This window comes from Aotus nancymaae, unplaced genomic scaffold (assembly GCF_030222135.1).
Source record: "Aotus nancymaae isolate 86718 unplaced genomic scaffold, 86718_ANA_hifiasm-v0.15.2.pri h1tg000077l, whole genome shotgun sequence".
In the NCBI taxonomy this organism is placed as follows: Eukaryota; Metazoa; Chordata; class Mammalia; order Primates; family Aotidae; genus Aotus; species Aotus nancymaae.
Window position 1 is genome coordinate 17638275 of NW_026988492.1, and position 23044 is coordinate 17661318.

A 23044-nucleotide genomic window follows, 5' to 3' on the forward strand; every position below is an offset into this window, starting at 1 on the left:
GTTGTAGTCCAGTTTTTATGACCAACATTAAAGAACCTTCCATTTAGAGGCCAGGGCCAATGCTAACCCATGACAAGTTCTTAGAAACGTCCAAGTTCTGTATCGTGTTGTGTGTCATTTCCCTTGTCTCAGCCCGGCTTTGTTTCCCCCCAATGCTCTGGATGCAAGTGCCATTCTGTGAAGCTAGAACTTTTCCCATCTCTGAAGTGCTACTAAAGGAATCATTTGCTTCCTAATTTGCCAAGTTGAAAATCATGGAGACAAGTTCCAGAGTGCCGCATCTTTGTGATACGTTGGGTCACCTTGAGAACAAGTCTGTAATGTCATCTGACAGTGCTGTGGATCGCATCCTGCTTATTTTTCTTTTTTTATGTTGTGTAATTTATCCTGAAGAATAAGAGGGGAAAAAAATGGGAACTATTTGAAATACTAATATCTGCTTCCATGAGGTATCTAGACATGATGATTCTTTTTCTAGGAGTTTTAGTTCTTTGATTTTTCTGTTATTTTTTTTTCGAGACGGAGTCTTGCTGTGTCGCCCAGGCTGGAGTGCAGTGGTGTGGTGTCGGCTCACTGCAACCTCTGCCTCCTGGGTTCCAGCGATTCTCCCACCTCAGCCTCCCAGGCGGCTGGAACTACAGGTGTGCACCACCACACTGGACTAATTTATTTTATTTCAGTAGAGATGGGATTTCACCATGTTGAACAGGCTGGTCTCATACTCCTGGGCTCAGGCAGTCTGCCCACCTTGGCCTCCCAAAATGCTGGGATTATAGGCATGAGCCACCACACCTGGCCAGTTCTTTGATTTTTATTTTTTTTAATTTTTTGAGACAGGTGGCTCATGCCTGTAATCCCAGCACTTTAGGAGGCCAAGGTAGGCAGATCACCTGAGGTCACGAGTTCGAGACCAGCCTGGCCAACATGGTGAAACCCCATCTCCACTAAAAATACAAAAATTAGCTGGGTGTGGTAGTGCACACCTGTAATCCCAGCTATTTGGGAGGCTGTGGCAGGAGAATTGCTTGAACCTGAGAGGTGGAGGTTACAGTGAGCTGAGATCACGCCACTGCACTCCAACCAGTTATTTGATTTTTCTGAATTTACTCCATTAAAATACTGACCACTCCTTCCAGGTTCTATCCCGTATTAGTACGTTCTCACAGTGCTATAAAGAACTACTTGAGGCTTGACAATTTCTGAAGAAAAGAGGTTTAATTGACTCACAGTCCCACAGGGTATACCAGAAGCATGGCTGGGAGGCCTCAGAAAACTTACAATCATGGAGGAAGGTGAAGGGGAGGCAAGCACGTGTTCGTGACGGGAGAAGGAGAAAGAGCACAGCGGGAGATGCTAACACACTTTCAGATGACCAGGCCTTGTGAGAACTCACCATCATGAGAACGGCAAGGGGAAATCCACCCCCCGATCGATCGAGTCCCTTCCCACCAGGTCCCTCCCTCAACACAGAGGATTACAATTCAGCATGAAATTTAGGAGGGGACACGGAGCCAGACCCCGTCTTATGCCTTCCCTGTGTTTCGTCCCTGTGCTCAGATAAGCCTGGGATTGCTTCTGTCACCCCCGGGTTGCATAGGTCCCCTGGGTGCATGGTGTACCCTCTACCCTAAAGCGTTTCTCAATTTCTCATCCTACAATAAGTAGCATCTCTTTCTGAACCGCCGTTGTCCTTGTAAATCTACCCCTCTGTGTCCATGATCCTTTTATACCCAGCATGTTAGGTTGTCCCATATTCTCTGTTCCCTAAGTTGGATGACCTTGTAGTTTATCCTCCAAACCAGGACATTTTTGTAAGAGGGATAGCTAGTGTAATCTGAGACCATTCCAGGCTAATGAGGATGCCTGGTCAGTGATGCTTCTAAGAGAATCTCCAAGGTAGAGACGGCTGGCGCTCTGAGTGTGATCGGTAAATATCCAGTCAGTAAGTGCCTGTGTGAGTCATTGATTGTCTTCCTTGTGAAATTATTGAACCAACTAGTTCCTTTTGAGCATTTTCTTGCTGATTCCCTTCCTGACTCAAGAATAAAATATCATAAATCACAGGTACAGTGCCAGCAACCTCACCGCGCCCCACACCCCACAAACGCAGCCCTTCCACTGATTTTGCTTCCCACTGCTCATTTTGGCCTGATCCATCATTCACCTAAGTAACACTCTGAAAGAGGGTTAGGGATAGAATGAGAACCAAGGCCCTGTGGCATTTAACTGTGCACATCAACACGTTTTCTTAGTGATTGAGTTGAATTTTGAAACGTATTCTACTCTGACAATGCCTGGGCAAAGCATCGTTGAATATTGCTTTAGGAATTTTAATAACAGTTTGTTCTCACTGTTCTGGGGGGGCTCATTCTGAACAGTTTCTGGTTAGCAGGACCATTAGAGGATGTTATTAACACAGTGGAAAGTCTACCAGGGTGTGATTATGGGCAAGGTACTGGTAGCAGGTCAGTGTACAGCCTGCTCCCATTTTTCCCCGACACGTTCGATGGGGGCAGCTTTTGTGCTTTTAAATAACCCGTTCTATTTTGGTAGACCTTTTCTCCCTTCTTTTCCAACAGCGCAGTTTGCATACAAGACTCACAATGAACTCACCATTCCCGAGTGGAAAGGAGTGACCGGTTGTATAAACATGTCTGTCGCCACTTGGTCTTCGCGTGTCTGGGCTTTGTGGGGGTCTGTTGATTCTTTGAACTTAACTGTCCTCCCTGCAGACCCGACCTGCAGTCCTTTGTTGCCCTAAATATTTTTCTCAAAGATCTTTTATTAACTTTTTCTTTTCTGCTCTCGTTTTTCTCCCTCTTACCTACTTTAGCATGTGGCCCTGTGTCATGAGTGAGAAAGAAAAATAAATTCTGGTGGTGTGATCGGGTGAGCAACCACTGAATTTCTCTTCTCTATTAAAAAAAGAAAACAGAACTTTTGAACTGTTTTTTTTTCTTCCCTGCTAAGTGTTTGTTGAAGGGACACAATGAAATGATTGAAAAGAACCAGTTTTCCCTCATTAAATCTGTCATTGTGAACCTGAGCCTGTGAACTTTGCACTTTTTCAAGAAGAGCAACATTTTTTTCATTTCTAATTAGTTGCTCATGCTATTTTAGGAGAAATTAAGGCAGGGAAGATGTGAGCACCATCAGTTTTCTTTTAATTTCACTGACTTTCAGATGGATGTTCTGTGGGTGTGAGAGGCTGCTAATTTTCTGCCAGTTTGAGCTCTCCCATCTTTCTTGGTAATAAAACCCCTAATTTTTAGCTGCACATGGTCAGCCAGAAGCCAGCCTTGTAGCTAGGCATCACTGTGTTACTGAACTTTGATTAATTGCTTGTAAGTGGAAATACCACATACAACTTCTTGGAAGTGTCCTGAAGGAGGAAGCCTTCTTTATCCTTTCCTTTTTTCTGAGAGGAATGTAGATGTGATGGCTGAGCTCAGGCTATGATCTTGGACCGTGAGGTGTGTTTTAGTCAGTTCTGGCTGCTATAACAAAAATTCTTTAGACTGGGTAACTTAACAGAAATTTTTTCTTCGTGGTTCTGAAAATCCAAGACCAAGGTACTGACAGATTCAGTGTCCAGCGAGGGCTCTCTTACTGGTTTGTGGAAGACTACCTTCTTGTTACATCCTCATACAGTGGAGAAAGAGATCATGTTTTGCATGTCTCCTCTTATGAAGGCACTAACGTCATTGATGAGGGTTCCACCCTCATGACCTAATCACCTCCCAAAAGCCCCACCTCCCGATACCATACACTGGGGATTAGGGTTCCATATATGAATTTTTTCAGGAAAAATTCCCAAATGTACAGTCCCTAGCAAGGTGGGAGCCATACACAGGGGATAGCTTGGTAACAGGATACCAGGGGCCTCTGGGCTGCCTCTGTGTAAGTGAGAGAGAAACTCCTGTTTTGTGTAACTCCTGTTGTGTGTGGTTTGCTCTTACATGAAACTGAGTGTAATCTTAACTGATACATCTATGAATCTATTTAATCTTGTTTAGGATCAGGGATTTCTAGGGAGAATTTTTTTCATGCCAGACTATACATCTCAGAGCAATGCTTTGTCTGGTGGACAGAAAAACCTGAACTCTTGCAGATAAAAATGTGTGAGATTTCTGCAGCCTATAACATCTTAAATACCATGTGGTAAACCACCATCGGGATTCTTTTTAAAAGCCACAGAAATGCTTTTCTTCTTCCCTGTGGCCTCTTTCTGTCCCATTCTGTAACAATTTGGTCCTCAAGCCTTTAAGAGGGTTTATTAGTTTGTTTTCCTGCTGCTTATAAAGACATAACTGAGAGTGGGGAATTTATAAAGGAAAGAGGCTTAATGGACTCACAGTTCCACATGGCTGGGGAGGCCTCAACGATGGTAGGAGACAAAGAGCAAAGGGACGTCTTACATGGCGGCAGGTAAGAGCGCGTGTGCAGGGGAACTCCCATTTGTAAAGCCATCAGATCTCGTGAGACTGACTTACTGTCACGCAAACACTATGGGGGAACCACCCCCATGATTCAGTTGTCTCTACCTAGCCCCGTCCTTGACACATGGGGATTATTACAGGTCAAGGCGAGATTTAGGTAGAGGAACAGCCAAACCATATCAGTGGGACAGGAAAATAGATGTTCAAGGGGTGGCCTGCAGGGAGCATTGACACCTTAGTGGGTTAAGAGAGCAGCTATGTGGGTTGGGCAGGTTGGGCTGGGGCAGAGCAAGGAGGGCTTCCTGGTGGAGGTGTCCTGGCCTGGAGATCAGCATCAGGGCAGAGTGAGGAGGAAGGGGTGATGGGGAGATGGGTTGCTGCAGTGGAGCATGTGTTGGATAATTGAAAGGGCTTGCCAGATTCCACAGCATCTGCTTACACGAGGGCTTCGTAAAAACATAGGAGATGCTTCAGCTGGAGGAAGAAAGCACAGGCTAGTGTCGGTGACCCGAGAGACTCACTGGCATGGCTCCCCAGGGCCCCTCATTGGCTGCACAGGACACATTTTGTCTCGAGACTATGAACCATCAAGATGTGTGCAAGGAATCTTGGTGTCAGGAGAGCCTGGGCAAAAACATTGAGCGCTGTCTTCTGTTCTGGGCTGGTCACAAAGCCAGCCCAGGTCCCGTGACCGGGTGTAAGGCTTCGATCTGCACCTCCCACAGTGGTGTAAGCAAGCTGGCCCTAGGGGCCACCAGGGGTGTTTTTAACTTTAAGCTGGCTCACTCTTCCTTACCTTGACCAAGAGTCAGCACCAAGCTTCCAGGTGTCCTTGCAGATGATCATAGAGCTGTCTTGGTTTCACTGTAAGATAATTGTTTTACACAACTATATAGAGTGGTGTTTGTTAAATAAGTAAACAGTTTAAAGACCGTGGAAGTAGAGTTCTCGCTTTTTAGTTTTAAGACCACATGAATAAACAAATTAGTTAGGTAAACTATCGCACATACCCTAGCTATTCGCTTTACTTATTAGCTAATTGTAAGGGGGATTTAGGCTGCCTTGAGCCAAAATTTCTACTGAAACTATGTATGAAAAAACCCTTAGGCCTTCCAAAAGGATTTGAGAGAATCAGAAATATGAGAAGGGAGAAAACCAGGATGAGCCCTGAGATGTGTTGGAATTAGGTAGATTGGGGTGAACATAGGGTGTTTAAAATTAGAAATAGACAGTGAAATCAATATAGGGTTCGGAGTGTGTATATTCTCTAGCTCTGACCACTCAGAGGGGCTGAGAGTACCTAAACTCCCCCGCCCCCATAGCAGTGAGCACATCTAGTGCCTGGATTTTGGTTTATAAATATTATTTCCCACAAAAGGACCCAGAGATCATGGGAGAAATAGCTGATTCCAGGGCTGTGATAGAAAAAAGACAGGATGAACCTGAATATCTTGTGCCAGAAAGCAAGGAAGTGCTGCAAGAATGAGGGGGCGTGTAGAAAGGACTAAGAAGTCAGCTTGGATAGACTCACACTGGCCAAATCAGGGACAATTTGAGCATCACTCTAAATAATAATAGATTGTAACCCATCAGCTAAAATAGGAAGCCACAAGGCCATACCAGTATAACTAAATAAACCATGATCTCGCAGAACCAATGCTGTTGACCTTTTGCACTGGACGATTCTTTGTCATGGGTTTGACTGCCTTGCATGATGTAGGATGTGTGTCAGCTTCCTTGGCTTCCATCCACTACACCAGTGCTTTAGACTAGGGCCATCCAGCAGACAGAGAATGCCAGTCACCAATGAAATTTTAGATTTTCTAGTGGCCACAGTTACAATCCAAAATGTCTCCAGACATTGCCAGATATCCCATGGGGGACAAGGTTGCCTTGGTTGGGGACCAAAAGACACAGTAAGTTTAGAGTTTGGTGGGGAACAGGATATTGACATCAAAGTACCCTTCTTGCTTTTCCTGCTGGGGTCTGTGGATGGTGGATGAATAAATGCACTCACACACACAATACAGAGAATGAGTGGGCCAAGGGATCATGGGCCACTCACAGAGAGAGATTGCAGTTATGTGATACTTGCTAGTTTGCCCTCTCCTCATTTATTCAGTATAGATTTAATAACAGAGACTTTAAGTCAACACACTTGTAGAGAAAGATTAAAGGCCAGGTTCTGATGCCCAAAGCAAACACCCTTAGTGGATAATATCTCTGGTCAACCTCTCCTCAAGAGGGCCATCTGGCTCAAAGTTTAGTTTTAAGACCACATGAGTAAACAAGTTATTTAGGTAAAGTCCCCCACATACCTTGGCTATTTGCTTTACTTATTAACTAAATGCAAGGGGGATTTAGGCTGCTTTCAGCCAAAACTTCTACTGACACTATGAAAAGGCCCTTAGGCCTTCCAGAAGGGTTTGAGACTATATTCTATAACTTTCTTTACTATTTTCTCGTAATATTTTTTCTACCATCCTGAGGGAATTTCCACATTTTCCCAAATTTATTAATTACAGGAGGGAAAAACAATACACTGGCAGTGAAGAAGCCAGGCAGACTTAAGGTGAAGGTCCTTACCAGTGGGGTAAATGGAAGTCATGTGTTGTAGGTAGAGTTCCATGACAAGAACACAGTGTCTCTGCCATATCCCTGCCAAAGATGCTGATATGGTCTGGATCTGTGTCCTCACCAGATCTCACATGGAAGTATAATCCCCAGTGTTGGAGGTGGAACCTGGTAGGAGGTGATTGGATCATGGGGGCAGAGTTCTCATGAATGGGTTAGCACCATCTCCCCTGTATTAGGGTTCTCTAGAGGGACAGAACTAATAGGTGATACGCGTGTGTGTGTGCGTGTGTGTATGAAGTTTATTAAGTAGCATTAACTCACATGAACACAAGCTCCCACAATAGGCCATCTGCAAGCTGAGGGGCAAGGAAGCTAGTCCAAGTCCCAAAGCTGAAGAACTTGGAGTCTGATGTTCAAGGGCAGCCTGTGTCCAGCACAGGAGAAAGATGTAGGCTGGGAGTCTAGGCCAGTCTAGCCTTTTCACGTTTTTCTGCTTGCTTTATATCCTGGCCATGCAGCTGGCAGCTGAGTAGATGGTGCCCCCCCTCAGATTAAGTGTGAGTCTGCCTCTCCCAGCTGACTGACTCGAATGTTAATCTCCTTTGGCAACGCCCTCACAGACACATCCAGGATCAATACTTTGTATCCTTCAGTCCCATCAAGTTGACACTCAGTATTAACCATCACACCACCTTTGTACTGTATAGTGATAGAGTTTTCATGAGATCTAGTTGTTTAAGAGTGTGTGGTACTTCCCCCCAACCACCACCTCCCCCGACCTTCCTGCTTCCCCTGCCCTTGCCATGGTGATATGCTTTGGCTGTGTCCCCATCCAAATCTCATCTTGAATTGTAGCTCCCGTAATTCTTACATGTTGTGGGTGGGACCTGGTAGGAGGTAATTAAATCACAGGGGTGGGTCTTTCCCGTGGTGTCATTGTGATAGTGAATACGTCTCATGAGATCTAGTGCTTTTATAAAGGGGAGTTCCCCTGTATACAGTCTCTTCCCTGCTGCCATGTAAAATGGGCCTTTGCTTCTCCTTTGCCTTCCACCATGATTGTGAGGCCTTCCCAGCCATATGGAACTGTGAGTCCATTAAACCTCTTTCCTTTATAAATTACCTGGTCTTGGGTGTGTCTGTATTAGCAGCATTAGAACAGACTAATACCCCATGTGAAGATGGCTGCTACAGCTTTGCCTTCCACCATGAGTAAAAGTTCCCCGAGGCCTCCCCAGAATCAGATGCTTCTATGCTTTCTTTACGGTCTGCAGAACCATGTGGCATATAAACTTCTTTTCTTATAAATAACCCAGTTTCAGGTATTTTTTTTATAGCAATTCTAGAATGGACCAATACAGATGCATGAATCAAGAATCAACAAATGACAAATCTCTGGCCTGGGCAACAGAGTGAGATCTCATTTCTACAAAAAAAAAAAAAAAAAAATTATTTTTAAATCAAGCAAGCATGGTGCTGTGAGCCTGTAGTCTCAGCTACTTGGGAGGCTGAGCTGGGAGGATTGCTTGAGCCTGCAAAGCCGAGGCTGCAGTGAGCTGTGATCGCACCACTGCATCCCAGCCTGGGCAACAGAGCAAGGTCATGTCAAAAACAGAAATTTGCATAGAGGGACATAATAGAAAACAGTTGTACCTGCAATCTTCACAATTGCCAAGGTCATAAAGGTCAAGGAAAGAGAAATTCTCAGCCTAGAGGAGATGACAAGGACCTGATAGCTACCTGCAGTGTGGATTCTGAACCAGATCCTATTTCTTCCATCAAAGAAATGATTGGGACGTTTGGAGAAGCTCGGGTGGGGATTAGGATTAGATGGTCCTCATGTACTAGGTTAACTTTTTATTTTGATGGTTGTATTGTGGTTATGTATGTTTTTGCTTGTAGGAGGTATACCCTAGAGTTTCTGAGGCTTCAGGCCAACAGCTTAATATCAATGCTTCAGGCTGGGAAAACAGGTTTTTGTATTGCGTTTTGGACTTCTCTACAAATTTGCAATGGTTAAAAAAAAACAAGAAGAAACACGCAGCTGGGCGCGGTGGCTCATGCCTATAATCCAGAGGTCAAGAGAGTAAGACCGTTCTGGCCAATATGGTGAAACCCTGACCCTACTAAAAATACAAAAATTATCTGGGTATGGTGGCATGTACCTGTAGTCCCAAGAGACTGAGGCAGGAGAATCACTTCGACCTGGGAGGGGGACGTTCCAGTGAGCCGAGATTGCGCCACTCTGTTCCAGCCTGGTGACACAGCGAGATCTGCATCTCAAAAAAAAAAAAAAAAAAAAAAATTGCAAATGTTGTGGCCAGCAGTGTTGCATATTAATTTTCTTCAAAGCATGCTTGGCTCCAACATTGAGACCCTTCCTGAGAAAATTTTTTGTCTTCTTATCCTTTTAAGGAAAAACTTCTACTGCATTAATAGAATGTTCTTATAGAAAGAATATTGGAGGCTGGGTACAGTGGCTGATGCCTGTAATCCCAGCACTTCGGGAGGCTGAAGTGGGAGGATTGCTTGAGTCCAGGAGTTTGAGACCAGCCTGAGCAAAATACCGAGACCCCATCTCTATAAAAAGTAAAAAAATCAGCCGGGGGTGGTAGCACGTGCCTGTGGTCCCAGCTACACAGGAGGCTAAGGCAGGAGAATCATTTGAACCTGGGAGGCAGAGGTTGCAGTGCGCTGAGATTGTACCACTGTACTCCAGTCTGGGCGACAGAGATCCTGTCTCAAAAAAAAAAAAATTGGAAAAAATTATACACACACCCATGTGTGTGCATATGTGTGTAAATGCTGACACATCCAGTAAAGTTTTAGACCCCAAAGTAGAAGGCGGATCATTTCTCTCTTTTACTTTTGTGGCTCTGTATATATTTTCTTTATCTACAGTTAGAAAAACTATTCTTTCGGCAAACCTAATCTTGCAGAGCAAATTAAACCGCCATGGTAATGTTTGAAGCTGGAGAGCAATCTGCATTTCAAATCAGTGCTTCGAAATGTCAACCAAAATATGTTTAGAAGAAATTGTGAAGGGTTTTTAACTCTGATCATCTGATAGCATGGAGAAGAATTTCTGGATGGGCACTGCACACAGATGAAATAATTACACTGCCGGCCTTCTGCTACATGAAGTGTGTTTGGATGAAGTGGCTTAAAAAATAATAATTAAAATATTTTTGGCACAAGTAAGGTCTCTGTGCAGTTCTGTGCTCTCGGCTGGCCTTTCTGACGTAATTGAGATGGATCATTAATGGCTGGGCAAGCAGGCCAGGTCGCCACACAGAGCTAACTGGCCCTTGTCATGTTGGATTCTGTGACATTAATCTCATTAGCTCTAACTTGCTGTGCTAATTGCACCACTAATTGCGTGCCTTTTCTTCGTTTGGTTTAACATTGAACAGATCGTGTTACACGAATCCTAGCTTCTGTTTTGGTGAGCGATAGTGCTTCAACCTGTGAAAATAATTTTGCAGTTTGCTTTGATAGGAGTGCGGGTAGAATCCAGATACATTTACTGACTGACTTTTTTTTTTCTTTTTAGTTTCCTTATCCCATATCACACAACTGGTCCTCAGCCATAACAAGCTAACAAGTAAGTGATCTTTCTCATTTGTTACAGTTTCTGACATTTAAGTAATTCTGTGACACTGCTGATTCTGTTACTGTTTTCTTTGAATAAACTAATGACAAATGATTATCTGCAGAAACCTTAGTTTATTTTGGTGACAGGAAGATGAGCATATTGTCTTCCTGTATTTTGGCCTTTTGTAGTTAGGTCTACTTTGTAGATTCTTTCTTTTCTGTGTTTTGAGACAGAGTCTCGCTGTGTTACCCAGGTTGGTCTTGAACTTCTGGGCTCAAGCGATCCTCCTGCCTTGGCCTCCCAAAGTGCTGGGATTACAGGCATGAGCTATGGCGTCTGGCCAGAAGGTTTATTATCATATAAACCAAAGTGAAAAAAATGACATTGTTTCTCTCGAATTGGTTCCATTCAGATACAGAAATGCTTTTGTGACCTTAGCTGCCAGACGATTGGTGAGCATTTCATGAGAAAAACTTGAAACTATTGAAAACTTGAAATTATTAGAATGAATCATTTGTTTTCATCTATATTTCCTCCTCAAAAGGAAAAGGTTTAACTGTTGAATGCACTTTCCATCCCCGCTTGATGGCGGAGAAGATGCAAAATTGTATACATGGTAAACCTTTACATCTGTACTTTTCAGATTTTTGAGTCTGGCTTCCCCAAAAGAAAAGTGCTGCTGGGCATCCATAGAGTTCAGCACAGCAGAAGTGTCTGCTTAGCATACAGTAGGATGAATGCCTGTTTTTTTATAGGAATGTCTTTTGTGCACAATGGGCCATTTTCTTTGTAGAGCTGTGGCTTTAAGGATTTTAATGACAGGGACCCACACTTCTTCCCATTCCTAATTGACTGTCACCTCTTTGGGCTTACCATTTTTCCTGCAAACTTGAATGATTTTCTAATCATGCAGCAAGAAGTTGTTAGGGAGCTCTCCGAGGCCAGTGAAATTGAGCAGGATGTCACGTTGAGGGATTTGTGTCGTGAATTTATGTGTACGTGTGCGTCATATACAGCTTGAAGCAATGTCACAGAGTTGTTGATTACTGAGAATTAAGAGTGGCAGCGAGGTCCCCTCACGTGCAAGAAATAAGCGGATTACTTTTTAGCCAAAGTGTGTATTTGTATGGCAAAGGCAGAGTGACGGCACAGTTGTCACGCTTAGTAGAGGTAGCCACAGAAGCCGAAGGTGACACCTACAAATCACGTGTGGGCATTGTTGTAACAGGTAATTTGTTGGCAGTTCCATTGTTTTTCTGGGAAATGGTCCTGTGGTCCACAGCCACCCAAATCTCAGTTCAGAAGGGATTCGTGGTTTGTTTTGAAGGATGGGTCTCATGATCCCTAAATCTCCCAAGATTTTGTGAGCAGTAATAACTGACATGTTCTGTTGCGTAGTTTATTAAAGTGTTTCTTAATTGCTAAGCTTATCATTCTTAGATCTGTATTATTATTATTATTATGGCAAACCAGTTTACCCAAGAAAGCAAAACTGGCCAGGATCAGACTCATGCCTGTAATCCCAGCACTTAGGAAGGCTGAGGCAGGATTGCTTGAGCCTAGGAGTTTGAGACCAGCCAAGGCAACATACTGAGACCCTCATCTCTACCAAAAATAAAAAAAATTAGCCAGACATAGTGCGTATACTCATGGTCCCAGCTACTCAGGAGGCTGAGTCCAGTAGGTCGAGCCTGCAGTAAGCCATGATCATGACACTGCACTGCAGCCTGGGTAACAGAAGGAGACCCTGTCTCTAACAGAAAGTAAGCAAAACCTTTGTTTCTATTATATCATTCATTGATCTGTTCTTTAAAAACGTCTTTCAGATCGTTGTAGTTTATTTCTTTTTACATCTTCACAAAGATAGGAATCTCAAGGGTCAGTGGATCAGTTTCTTCCTCCAGGCATGTAATATTAGATTAATTTACAGGGGCATATTTATATAGGGAGTTACATCCTGTTGGCCATTCAGATTGACTGTGAAAGAATCCAAACTTTCTATTTCTGCCTTGCCAGTTTTTTTTTTTCCCTTCACTCTGTTTGAGACTCTCTTGACCTAATCCAGTAAACTCTAATTAATGGTCTTGGTAAATTCTGTTTCAAGCCATGCTGAGTAGTGTCAGTGACACCCGATCTGTTTCACTAAGGTCAAATTAGCATCCTTTACTATTTTTCTGGCATTTAAATGAATGACTTTGCTGTGGTTTTTCAAGTGTTTATAGTAAATATGTCCATTTGATGGAAATATAAATATGCATTAAATGTAAGTGGCTAGGCACACCCTGCTGTCACTTTTTATTGTAATCAGTGTCTTTCACTTTCCGTTGTTTTTAATAGGGACCGGCTGACAGGGCCACATTAAAACCACAGGGACTGAAAAGAGAACTCCCCCACCCCTCGCCACTGCTTTTATCTTGCAGAAGTATGTGTGTTTTTCTCTTAGTATGCCAATTACACCCTTCTCTGACATTTCCACGTATCTACTCATGGAAGGAATGAATCGTTTACTCAAACTGGGACATTGATTTGGGGACACTGTTGACTCCACTGACTTCAGATCTGCAGGGTTATTGGAGCAGCGAGGCATGGGGTTGACTTCCCTTTTCTTGCCAGTGGTTTTGGCCTTGACAGGTCCACCCGGGGCAGTAAAAGTGAGGCCAGGAGGAAGCTGCAAGTGGGATCTGTGATCCTGAAATTTCCCAAGAATTTCCGAGCAGAAGTTCCTGAACTTTTTAACACTGCAGTTCATTAAAATATTTGCGTATTGTCAAGCTAGTGCTTCAAGACTATTATGGTGAAACTGTTTAAATTTAAACCTGGGGGCTTGGGGCAGCGTTGATGGGTTTTTGAAGTCAGCGGAGTCGGGCGGTGGGGTAGTTAATCTGTCTGTAACAGCTGTCCTAGATATGTATATATGCATGATGTATTTAAGGAGACAGGAGGGATAGTAGCAAGTGAATCTTCTGCTTTTTCGCTATGAATGGGCAAATACTGACTTAGAATGTTATAAAGTTATTGGCAAAGTTAGAATTCAAAAGCATTCTGGCCCAATGGGAAGAGTTTCAGATTAAACATCCCTTTGGAAACACAGCTTTCTTTGAGCACCTGCCTGTGATGGAGTACGCACCTGGCAGAAGGCTGGCGTGCTCTCGTGCCCGCAGTCTCTCTCTCGGTCGCTCGCTCCCTCTCAGGCGCACGCGCTCTCTCTGTCTGACTTTCACTAACTGCCCTAATCTGCCCCACATCCCAGGCCAGCCTCTCCTTGTCATATGCTGCTCTAGGAAGACAGAGTGTCTTCTGTTCCCATGTAGCCCTGCCTCAGGGCCCAAGATCTACCCCTGCCTGCCTCTCCTCCTCCCTCCTTTTCTCTACCAGCCACTCCCCATCCTCTCCTGGAGGTCCCCTGGCTGCTCTGGCCCCTCTGAAGCCTTTCTTCCCCAAACTCTCTTGCCTGTAGACTCTCTAACTCCAGTGCGGCACTCCCTGTCCTTCTCTTGCTTTGTGTTTTTTCTATCTCTCCAAATAGATGGTAAGCTTTTGTGAAAGCAGGGACCATTTCATATTCTTCCTTAATGCCTGTTGCTGGGTACTTAGTGGCTTCCCAGTAATTACCTGTAAAAACTGAGTGTTCATTGCTCCCAGGAGGTATGGAGATGACAGGGAAGGCCGGAGAGGAGACTGCTGGCTGGAGATAAAGTGGGGAACTTTGGGACCAGAAGGTTTCTTTGGGATTAACTGGTATAGGGACTTGAGTAAATGTGGTCACCCCTGACTTCAGTTTTTTACTCGTGTGCTCATTTCGAACATGGTAGATAGAGCGTGAATGCTCTAAAGATACATGACCTTTAGCCTGAGCAACATAGTAAAACCCTGTCTCTTAAAAAAAAAAATTAGCCAGGCATGGTGGCGCACCCGCGTAGTCCCAGCTTCTCTGGAGGCTGTGGTGGGAGGATCATTTCAGCCCAGGAGTTTGAGGCTGCAATGAGCTAGGATTATACTACTGCACTCCAGCCTGGGTGACAGAGCAAGACCCCGTCTCAAAAAAAAAAACCACCAAACAAAAATAGAGATACATGACTTTATGTCTAATAAATTGATGCCCTCATCTTTACAATCATAGAGGCAAGGAATGATACGCTGTGATGTGTTACTCAGGTGGAGCAAAGGACTCGCAGCCAGGGACACTGGTATCACGACCACTCAGGTCCGTTCTTCCTCCCGGAAACCCTGATGATCTCTGCTGAGCTCTCACTTCTTCCAGAAAGCCTCTTTCTACTCTAGGTCTCACTGGCATCTAGGTCTGTTCCTCTTTCATTTAAGGTTAATTTTCTATATTTAAGAGTCCCGATTATGTACCGATTTCCTCACACAATGAATTGTAAGTGTCTGGAGGTTAGGGACGCTGTCTGGCACCTACTCTGTGTCCCACCTCCACAAGAGTGCCACAGCATGTTGGCCATGCAACAGGCACTCAGTTAATACGATGGATTTGTGGGTTGCTTAGGTGGTGGGTAGTGTTGAGCCCCAGCGGTCTGCGATGCTGCTGCACCCAAGAGCTTGCTAGCTCGGAGGTTTTCTCTAAGCAGGAAAGGCGGCAATGATGCCAAAGGTGATCTTCCTGTGTTTCTTTGCTTTTCCTTCCTGCCCCTGCCTCTGTGGTTACCCTCCTTTGAAGCCAGTCAGCTGAGTCTCTTTTATCTGATCCCTAATCCAGTCCCTGGGTTTTGTGGTGTTTGGAAGTGTGAGTTTTGTAAGTGCTTTCCTACTTGTTTTTGTTTTTCAAAAGGAGTTTCTTTTGGAGACAACCATTTTAAGACTTGTCCACTAGAGGTCACTGTTGAGACACGTATGTCTCCTCCAGGTTTTGTACCTAGGGATTAGAAACCAACTTTGTGTTGTCAGAATACATTTTCTGCAGGCTCTTCGGCCCTGCACTCCAGGGCATGTTGCTATTGCTGCTTACACAGTGCAGTTTTTACCACATTTAAGGTAAATCCTTATAGCAGGAGGTATGCTGTGTTTTTTTCTCCTACCATTAAAATTTAAGTTTCATGTATCATTTTTTAGTGTTTATTTTGACCACTATCTCAAATTAGAAAAATTTCTTTTCCTCCAATATCCTTAAATGGAAAGAATTATACTGCTTTCCATAGTATTTTGTATTGTGCATATGTGAGGTTTTTTTTCTTTTAAACCTGTGGAAAAAAAGTTTAAAGTATCTATGTATGTAACCAGATTTTAATTCAAAAATAACTGTAAAAATCAGGAAAATGTGCATTTTGTGCATATTTATACCGATTCATATACTATTCAATTCCATTGTGGGGGAGAATATGAAATGAATGTGCATCATGAAATGAATTGCATTCTGTACCAGTGATAAAACAAGCTCTGGGCATTACTTTTTTAAGTAAAGTTTTCCTTAAGTTTTAAAAGTAATTTTGTTTCCGTCAGCAAACCCATATACAAACATTGCAAGCACCTTATATATGACAGCTTTTTTTTTTTAAATTTGGTGACTCGTGTGTTGAGGATTAGACATTCATCATTTTGTGCAAGAAATAACCAAGGTTATCTTTTTGCTCTGTGCAGACATTGAGGAACCCACCGTCTATGTAAAACCTTTCAGAAGTGTGGGTCTCTGAATGTAGTTGTTGAGTTTTATACTTTGAACTTTTAACTGCCGTGTAAAACCTTTTCCTGAGGCATTAGCAGTTTCACCCATAGCTTCAGGTCTTCACTGTGACCATATCTCATCATTTAATGTGTCGGAAATGGCTAGGCAGGTAGTAAACCTAAGTTTTATGGCCAAATGTGGGTTTTTTTCTTTTTACACACTATTTCTTATTAGTTATAGCTTATACATGAATTTGGAATTATAGCAAACAAGAAATACTGAGATACCTTCTCTGGTGGTTTCAATAATTTATCAAAGATAAATATAGGGACTTGAGTAGATTACTCAAGATAATATTCTAAGTACATAGAAGTTAATACTTTTAAATTTTATGCAGATGTATATATTCATAGTCTGTCTTCCATAATCTTATTATAAACAAATTAAGCAGCTTGTTTTACATGAAAATATTGCATTGTCAAAATTTGTAGATCCAATTATAATGAAGAAAATGTAGCAGTTTAAAAAAGCATAATACATTGAAACCTTCTTACAGAGACATGGAAGGTTGTTGGGACGATTGAGAAGGGTTAACTGTCAGAATTCCTGAGAGTGACCTTCCCCGCTCTTCTCAGACCTTGCCGTACTTAACTGTGTAGTTATTCTCTCCTTCATAGATTATTTGTCATGCTTCATGCAGAAGTTCTTGTGCATGGCTTGTACGAAATTAAACCATGGGTGGGAAATATGTAAAATAAATGGTCTCTGTGTCATGAATTTATCTTCTGACGATATCAAAACAACCTGCTGTTTGCATTTTAACAGAGTGTAAATGTATTTATAATACAGAGGTTTTGATCAATAACTTATTTTTCTAATTACTGCACATTTATCAGTTTGCTTCTGTGCCATCATTGAAAGATGAGAGTTGAGAAAAGCATATGCATAGTATCTCTGAGTCCAGCAGGTATTGATTAAACAATATCTGTCTGATGGTACTGGTAGCCAGGTTACTATAAAAAATCACTGGCAGATGGGCGTATGTTGCTATTTTTGGCTTTAGTGAGTGAGCACCTGAGATCATCCCTTGGGGGGATCTGTTGATCTAGGGACTCAGAACCTGTGCAGCCCAGGGCCAGCGTGTGAAGTCGAAGGAGTGTTCTTCCCCGTGTCACCTTACCTATCCTCAGCTTGTGTGGCCGCCCGCTCGCTCCCGTTCTCTTAGTTGTCAGCCCCGCCAACCAAAATATACCTGTGCCAGAATCCTTTTTCTTGAGGTCCTGTTCTGTGCTAAGCGGAAGCTAGCTGAAATGCTAATTTCTCCACGATGTATTTTTAAGTGGAACCACCCCAGTCGTGAGAACTTCAGAACGGTGGCAGGCTGTGGAGAAAATAAGACGGGGGAGTGTGAGCCTGTCACTTTCAAAATCATAATTAGCCCATGTGCAGGGCTGGTCCTGAAAAAGGTTTCTTTTGCTATTGATGATAGAATGTCTATCAAACACAGTTGACTTAATAGCAAAATATTATACGTAGATTTTCAATTGATGCACTGTCTCCTAAATAACTTGGTGTGTGGGTACATGTGAGTACGTGTGCAGGATGGCAGAGGAGGGATGCTAAGAGGTGCGATACTTAGGTACATATGTTCTTCTAGAGCATCGCTTCTCTTTTTTTATGTTTTTCTTTTTTTCAAGATAATGTCTTTATCACCCAGGCCGGAGTACAGTGGCACAATCCCAGCTCACTGGAGCCTGAAACTCCTGGGTTCAGGCAAGCCTCCTTGATGGATGTGCACTGCCACACCTGGCTAATCTGCGCAGGCTGAACTCGAACTCCTGGGCTCAAGTGATCCTCCTGCCTTGGACTCCCAAAGTACCGGAATTACAGGCCACTGTGAGCTGCCATGCCCAGCCTTCTTCACTTTTCTTAAGTCACTGACCTTTTTAAATAATAGAGTGAAAACTACAGTCCTGATTTGTAGAGAAATGCACGTGGTAGTTCTAATTTCAGCAGGCTTGTGGACCCCATTGTGTTCATCCATGAATTTGTTAGAGGTCCACGTAGCTCAGATTTAGGAACTCCAGAGTTGGGTGGAGATACGGTATGTTTGCATGCAGTGTGGACATAGTCATGCCATATATATACGTGTGTGTGTGTGTGTGTGTGTGTGTTTGTGTGTATATATATATATATATTTGAGACAGGGTCTCACTCTGTCACCCAGGTTGGAATGCAGTGGTGCTCTTTCAGCTCACTGCAATCTCCGTCTCCTGGGTTCAAGCAATTCTTCTGCTTCAGCCTCCCTAGTAGCTGGGATTACAGGCGCCCACCACCACGCCCAGCTAGTTTTTGTTTTTAGTAGAGATGGGGTTCACCATGTTGGCCAGGCCGGTCTTGAACTCCTGACCTCAAGCAATCGGCCCACCTCGGCCTAGTGATGCTATTTCTTAAAGGAGATGCTTCTTGGAAATTTGTATAAAACTTGAGATGATTTTTAATGCATCACAGAACTCCTTATTTAAATAAATAAATAACCACCTTATTTATCTGCTTAAATTTACATTTTGTTAAATAAGAAGTTGTAATCCTGGAGCTCCCAGGCTTGAATGGAACATGCGTGTGGGCACATGCACATTTCTTTTAATGGAACACCATTCCCATTTCCATTTTTCTGTATCTTCATCAGTCAGCCTCACAGGCCAAAACCACTTGAATCCAACTGATAACCAGTTAACAAATTCGCTGATCTTGCATTTTGCTGTTTTCCGTCTGAACCCTCTTTTGTCTGTTTTTCTGTTTCTTTAGCTTTTTTTCCCCTGCCTATATATTCTTTGATCTAGTCACCTGATTTTTTTAAAATCTGAAGTTCCTACCCCTCTCTCTGAATTTTGCTCATCCTTCAGAAATTGAGATGAATGCTCCTCTTTCTCTGTGAAGCCCTCCTTTTCATCCAGCTGAACCAGCGCTGTGTGGCAAGGCACCCCACAGCCCGCGGGACCGTCAGGAACCACACCATGTAATCACTTCAGCAGGAAATGACAGAGAAAAGAGCGGATCTGTTGAACCCCCACTCTGTATCGCGTGGGGGACACAGGTGTAAAGTGGTTAAGTGACCAGAACGAGGGGGCGACAGAGCTTTCTGTACAGCTTCCGAGCGGTTGCTCTGCACGTCCCCTGCTGCCTCTGCAGGTGATGTGCGTGTGCACTTGACATGTCCCGTCGGTCCATCTAGAGGCTCCGTGGACAAAGCGTTCCTGTGGCTCTGGATCCTTACTCGTTCTATTAGAAGAACAGGAAGAAAAGATTCCTAAGGTTAAAAGCCCTGGTTGTGTTAGCTCAGAGGGAATGCTCAAAGCTCCCATGTGGAAGTGGTGGATTTTCCTGGTCCTGGACCTCTTCCTTTCCCTCCTCTTCCTGCCTTCCTCATGCAGGGACCCTAAACGTAAGGTCCAGTAGGAGGAGAAGCTGTCTAGTTGTGGCCTCTTGCTGGATTAATTCCTTTATTTTTTATTGTTTTTCTTTTGAGCCAGGGTCTCACTTTGTCACCTAGGCTGGAGTGCAGTGGTGCAATCTCGGCTCACTGCAGCCTTAACCTCCAGGCTCGAGTGATATTCCCACCTCAGCCTCCCAAGTAGGACTACAGGCACGCACCACCATGCCAAGCTAATTTTTTGTAGAGCTGGGGTTTCGCCCTGTTGCCCAGGCTGGTCTGAAACTCCCGGGTTCAAGCAGTCCATCCACCTTGGCCTCGCAAAGTGCTGGGGTTACAGGTATGAGCCACTCCACCCAGCCTAGATTAATTCTTAATTGTAAAAGAAGACAGACACTAATGGCAAAACATGCTTTTTATGTGTGCGTGTAAGAGAGTGCAAGATAGAATGTGACTTGCTTACTGTCTGCCTCGTAATGTGAATGATCGAGGCTTACGTGTAGATATGCATTTATATATATTAAACATAATAAAGGCGTGTACACATATAAAAGAGCCTCGATCACTCCTTTTAGAACACTGAGCTTGCTTTTCTCCATTAATGGATTGAAGTTTTGTTTTTGTTTTTTCATACTCTCCTTTCCCTTCTCTCTCTTCCCCGGGCTTTGGAACTTCCTGGGTGTTTTTCCTGCCCTTCCTTTTCTTACCCTTCGCTGGATGTCACTTCCTCCCAAGGCCACTGAATGCCATTTCCTTTCCTCTCGGTGCTGCTTCTCCCTCCCAGCTTCCCAATTACAGCTTTTAATTGTTGTATGGCTTTGCTTGAGGGGTGGCGCATCAGAACTGGAGTGCAGTTTAGAGTCAGTATTCCTGCAAGAATTCAGAGTTGATACCTCCTCCTGAAGATGCTTTGGAAGTTAACATAAGATTCAGGCATGAACTAATTTTTAGATCCTCAGATGAGAAGAAATCCATGCTTGTCAGCTCTTTAGGAGATTTGTTTGGTTTTGCATACACAGTTTTTATAGGTCAGGAACACAGACGTTTGCATGTTCGGCTTTATACTCTAAAATCTACCTTACTACTTGCTGATACCTTTTTTCCTCTAATTTTCATGTAATTGATTTTTCGCATTGCTGCTGAAAGAGTCCGACCATTGTGTTGCAGTGAGTTAAGCCAGAGAGATTTCTGTTTACTAAAATGACTTCGGTTGTAGAATCCTGAGGCGGCTCATAAGAGGATAGAATGAGCATGTGCTTTCGGGACACTCATCCTCAGGAAATAATTGTTGTTTATTAACCAAAAGGAGCATCACCACTGTTATTTATTATTATTTATAAAGCTAATAATATTAGAGGATGTTGGCCTTTCTTGGGGCAGATGCTTAGATATTTTGCTATTTTATGTTTACCTTGAGGAACATGATAGAACCTTTTAAATAAGAATTTGCTTCACTGTTTCATAAACTTTATGTTTTTAAATAACCTAGAACTACTGTAATTCACTGCTTTAATAGCTGCTTTGGGGGAAATCCCCTAAAATCTGTGAAGCCAGTTACCATTAGTATTCTTTTGAACTTAAACACTTAAGGTAATACGTAATTAGATCACTGTCCACTTTGTGTTTTTGGACAGAAAACAAAGGTAATTAATCACTATAACTACAAATGACCTTTTTTTCTTTTGCATATTAAGTGCTGAAGGGTGTAATTATTCCCACGACAGAGTGAGAGGATTGTTCTTTATGGGTAATCATTAAAATGGCATTGAGAACTATGATTTGCTGAAAGAATCATCATGTATATAATTAGTCTAGACACCACCTCTGTGCCGTGAATAGACTCATGTCCTCCAGTTATTGCGGCTAGAGATTAAAAAGGCTGTGCTTTTCCTTTGACCACAGATGTCCCAAGTAATATTTCATCTAGTTACTGCTAATTTGGTTTTTACCTCCCTTGCTTAATTCAGGCCAAAGGGTTGGGGTGGGCGGCAATTGTTTTTCAGTATCACGTTCATCAGATGCTGGGGCCAAGAAATGTTTGCTTTCACCATTTTCTCATAAATGGTTCTTCCCCCGTCCTGTATATGTAGTGCATGATCTCATTCATTTGCATCTCTTCTTATGTTTTTAGTAATTTTTCTAGTAACTTGGTTGTAGTAATGTAACATACTAAGTTATCTAAATAAGCCAATTTTAATATCCTCTACCATCCTCTATCCTTCTGTGCTTTTAAAAAGCTGTAGAAACACATAACATTGTGAACATCCAGCCAGGCATTTTCATTTGTTACGGCGACAGACAAAAACCTCCTTTTTTAAAATAGCAATTATGTCTGGTTTTTAGAAGCAGTGCTACTCTGTTTTATTTTGCTGTGACTCATTGCATGTGGTTTCTTTGGGGACTATTTGGCCTGAGGGTTGGTGGCACTTTTGCATCCTGGAAATGGTCATGGGACATTAATGTCGCCTCCACCAGGGCGGGCATGCCACTGTGCCACCTGCTGTCCTCACCCTGGCTTGAACAGTTGCCTCCCATGAAGTACCTGCTCTAAGTCCTCCTCTTCCTGTCCTTGCCGTAATTCACAGTCCATCACCAGAAGCAGAGGTGGAGCTATCAGTTTACTTTTTTCAAAGAGGCTGGGTCCCCCGGCTTTCCTGCCCTGGGTCAGCCCTAGCTCAAGAATCACCAGCTCTGAAAACATCCTTTCGTACTTCTGCAAAAACACTTGGGTGTAACGCAGCCCCCAGCTCCCCAGAAGTTTGGTGGAGACGGTGGGTGGAGGTCACCTCCAGATTTCATGCCTGTGCTGCGGATAGAAAGCGCCATGTGTTTGGAACAGCTTCTGGCTTCCTGGAAGCCGTGGGTGTGCGTTCGCTTGGTGCAGGGTCTAGTGCTGCCCTTCTGGAGCTGAAGAGGACCTGGCTGTCGCTGGGAACCATATGGCTCTAAAGACCAAAGTGTGGCCCCCTGACCCTCCCGTGGGCTGCACCCAGGCAGAGCTCCTGTCCTTATGTTTTTGCCTGTTTCCTGCTGCTCCCAGAGTCTGTCGCTCCTTACAGCTTTGTTTCTTTGCCTCAAGGGCCACAAGATGCTTTTGCTCAAAAAGGCCCCAAATCAGCTGCACCCAAGCCGGTCTGTCTGTGCTGTCACCACCACCCAGCACCCTGCTGTTAGGGCTCAGTGTTTTGAAGCTGAGCAGTATAGCAGGTGACATCTCTTTGTATGAGCACCCTTGGTCGTGATGAATTTACCACTGAGTGACTTAATTCAGTGTGCTAGGGAATTCAAGGCTTTTCGCCCCTGGAAAGTTGTCCATCTTAATACTGATCTCACCATAAAATGCTGTGTGGGGAAGCAGAAGTTGACTAGAAAGGGTTTGATTG

The 23044-nt window shown here is 43.5% G+C and overlaps 1 protein-coding gene across 2 annotated transcripts in view; it reads left to right on the plus strand.

The window, feature by feature from the left end:
• Positions 1 to 23044, plus strand: part of RSU1 (Ras suppressor protein 1) — a 231618-nt gene that overhangs the window by 22276 nt on the left and 186298 nt on the right. The window contains exon 3 of one of the 2 annotated variants that reach the window (XM_012455961.2): positions 10570 to 10620. The exons of the other annotated variant lie outside the window; for it this stretch is intronic. Coding sequence (XP_012311384.1) covers positions 10570 to 10620 — 51 coding nt within the window. The remainder of the gene's footprint in view (positions 1 to 10569; positions 10621 to 23044) is intronic. 2 annotated transcript variants of the gene reach the window in all.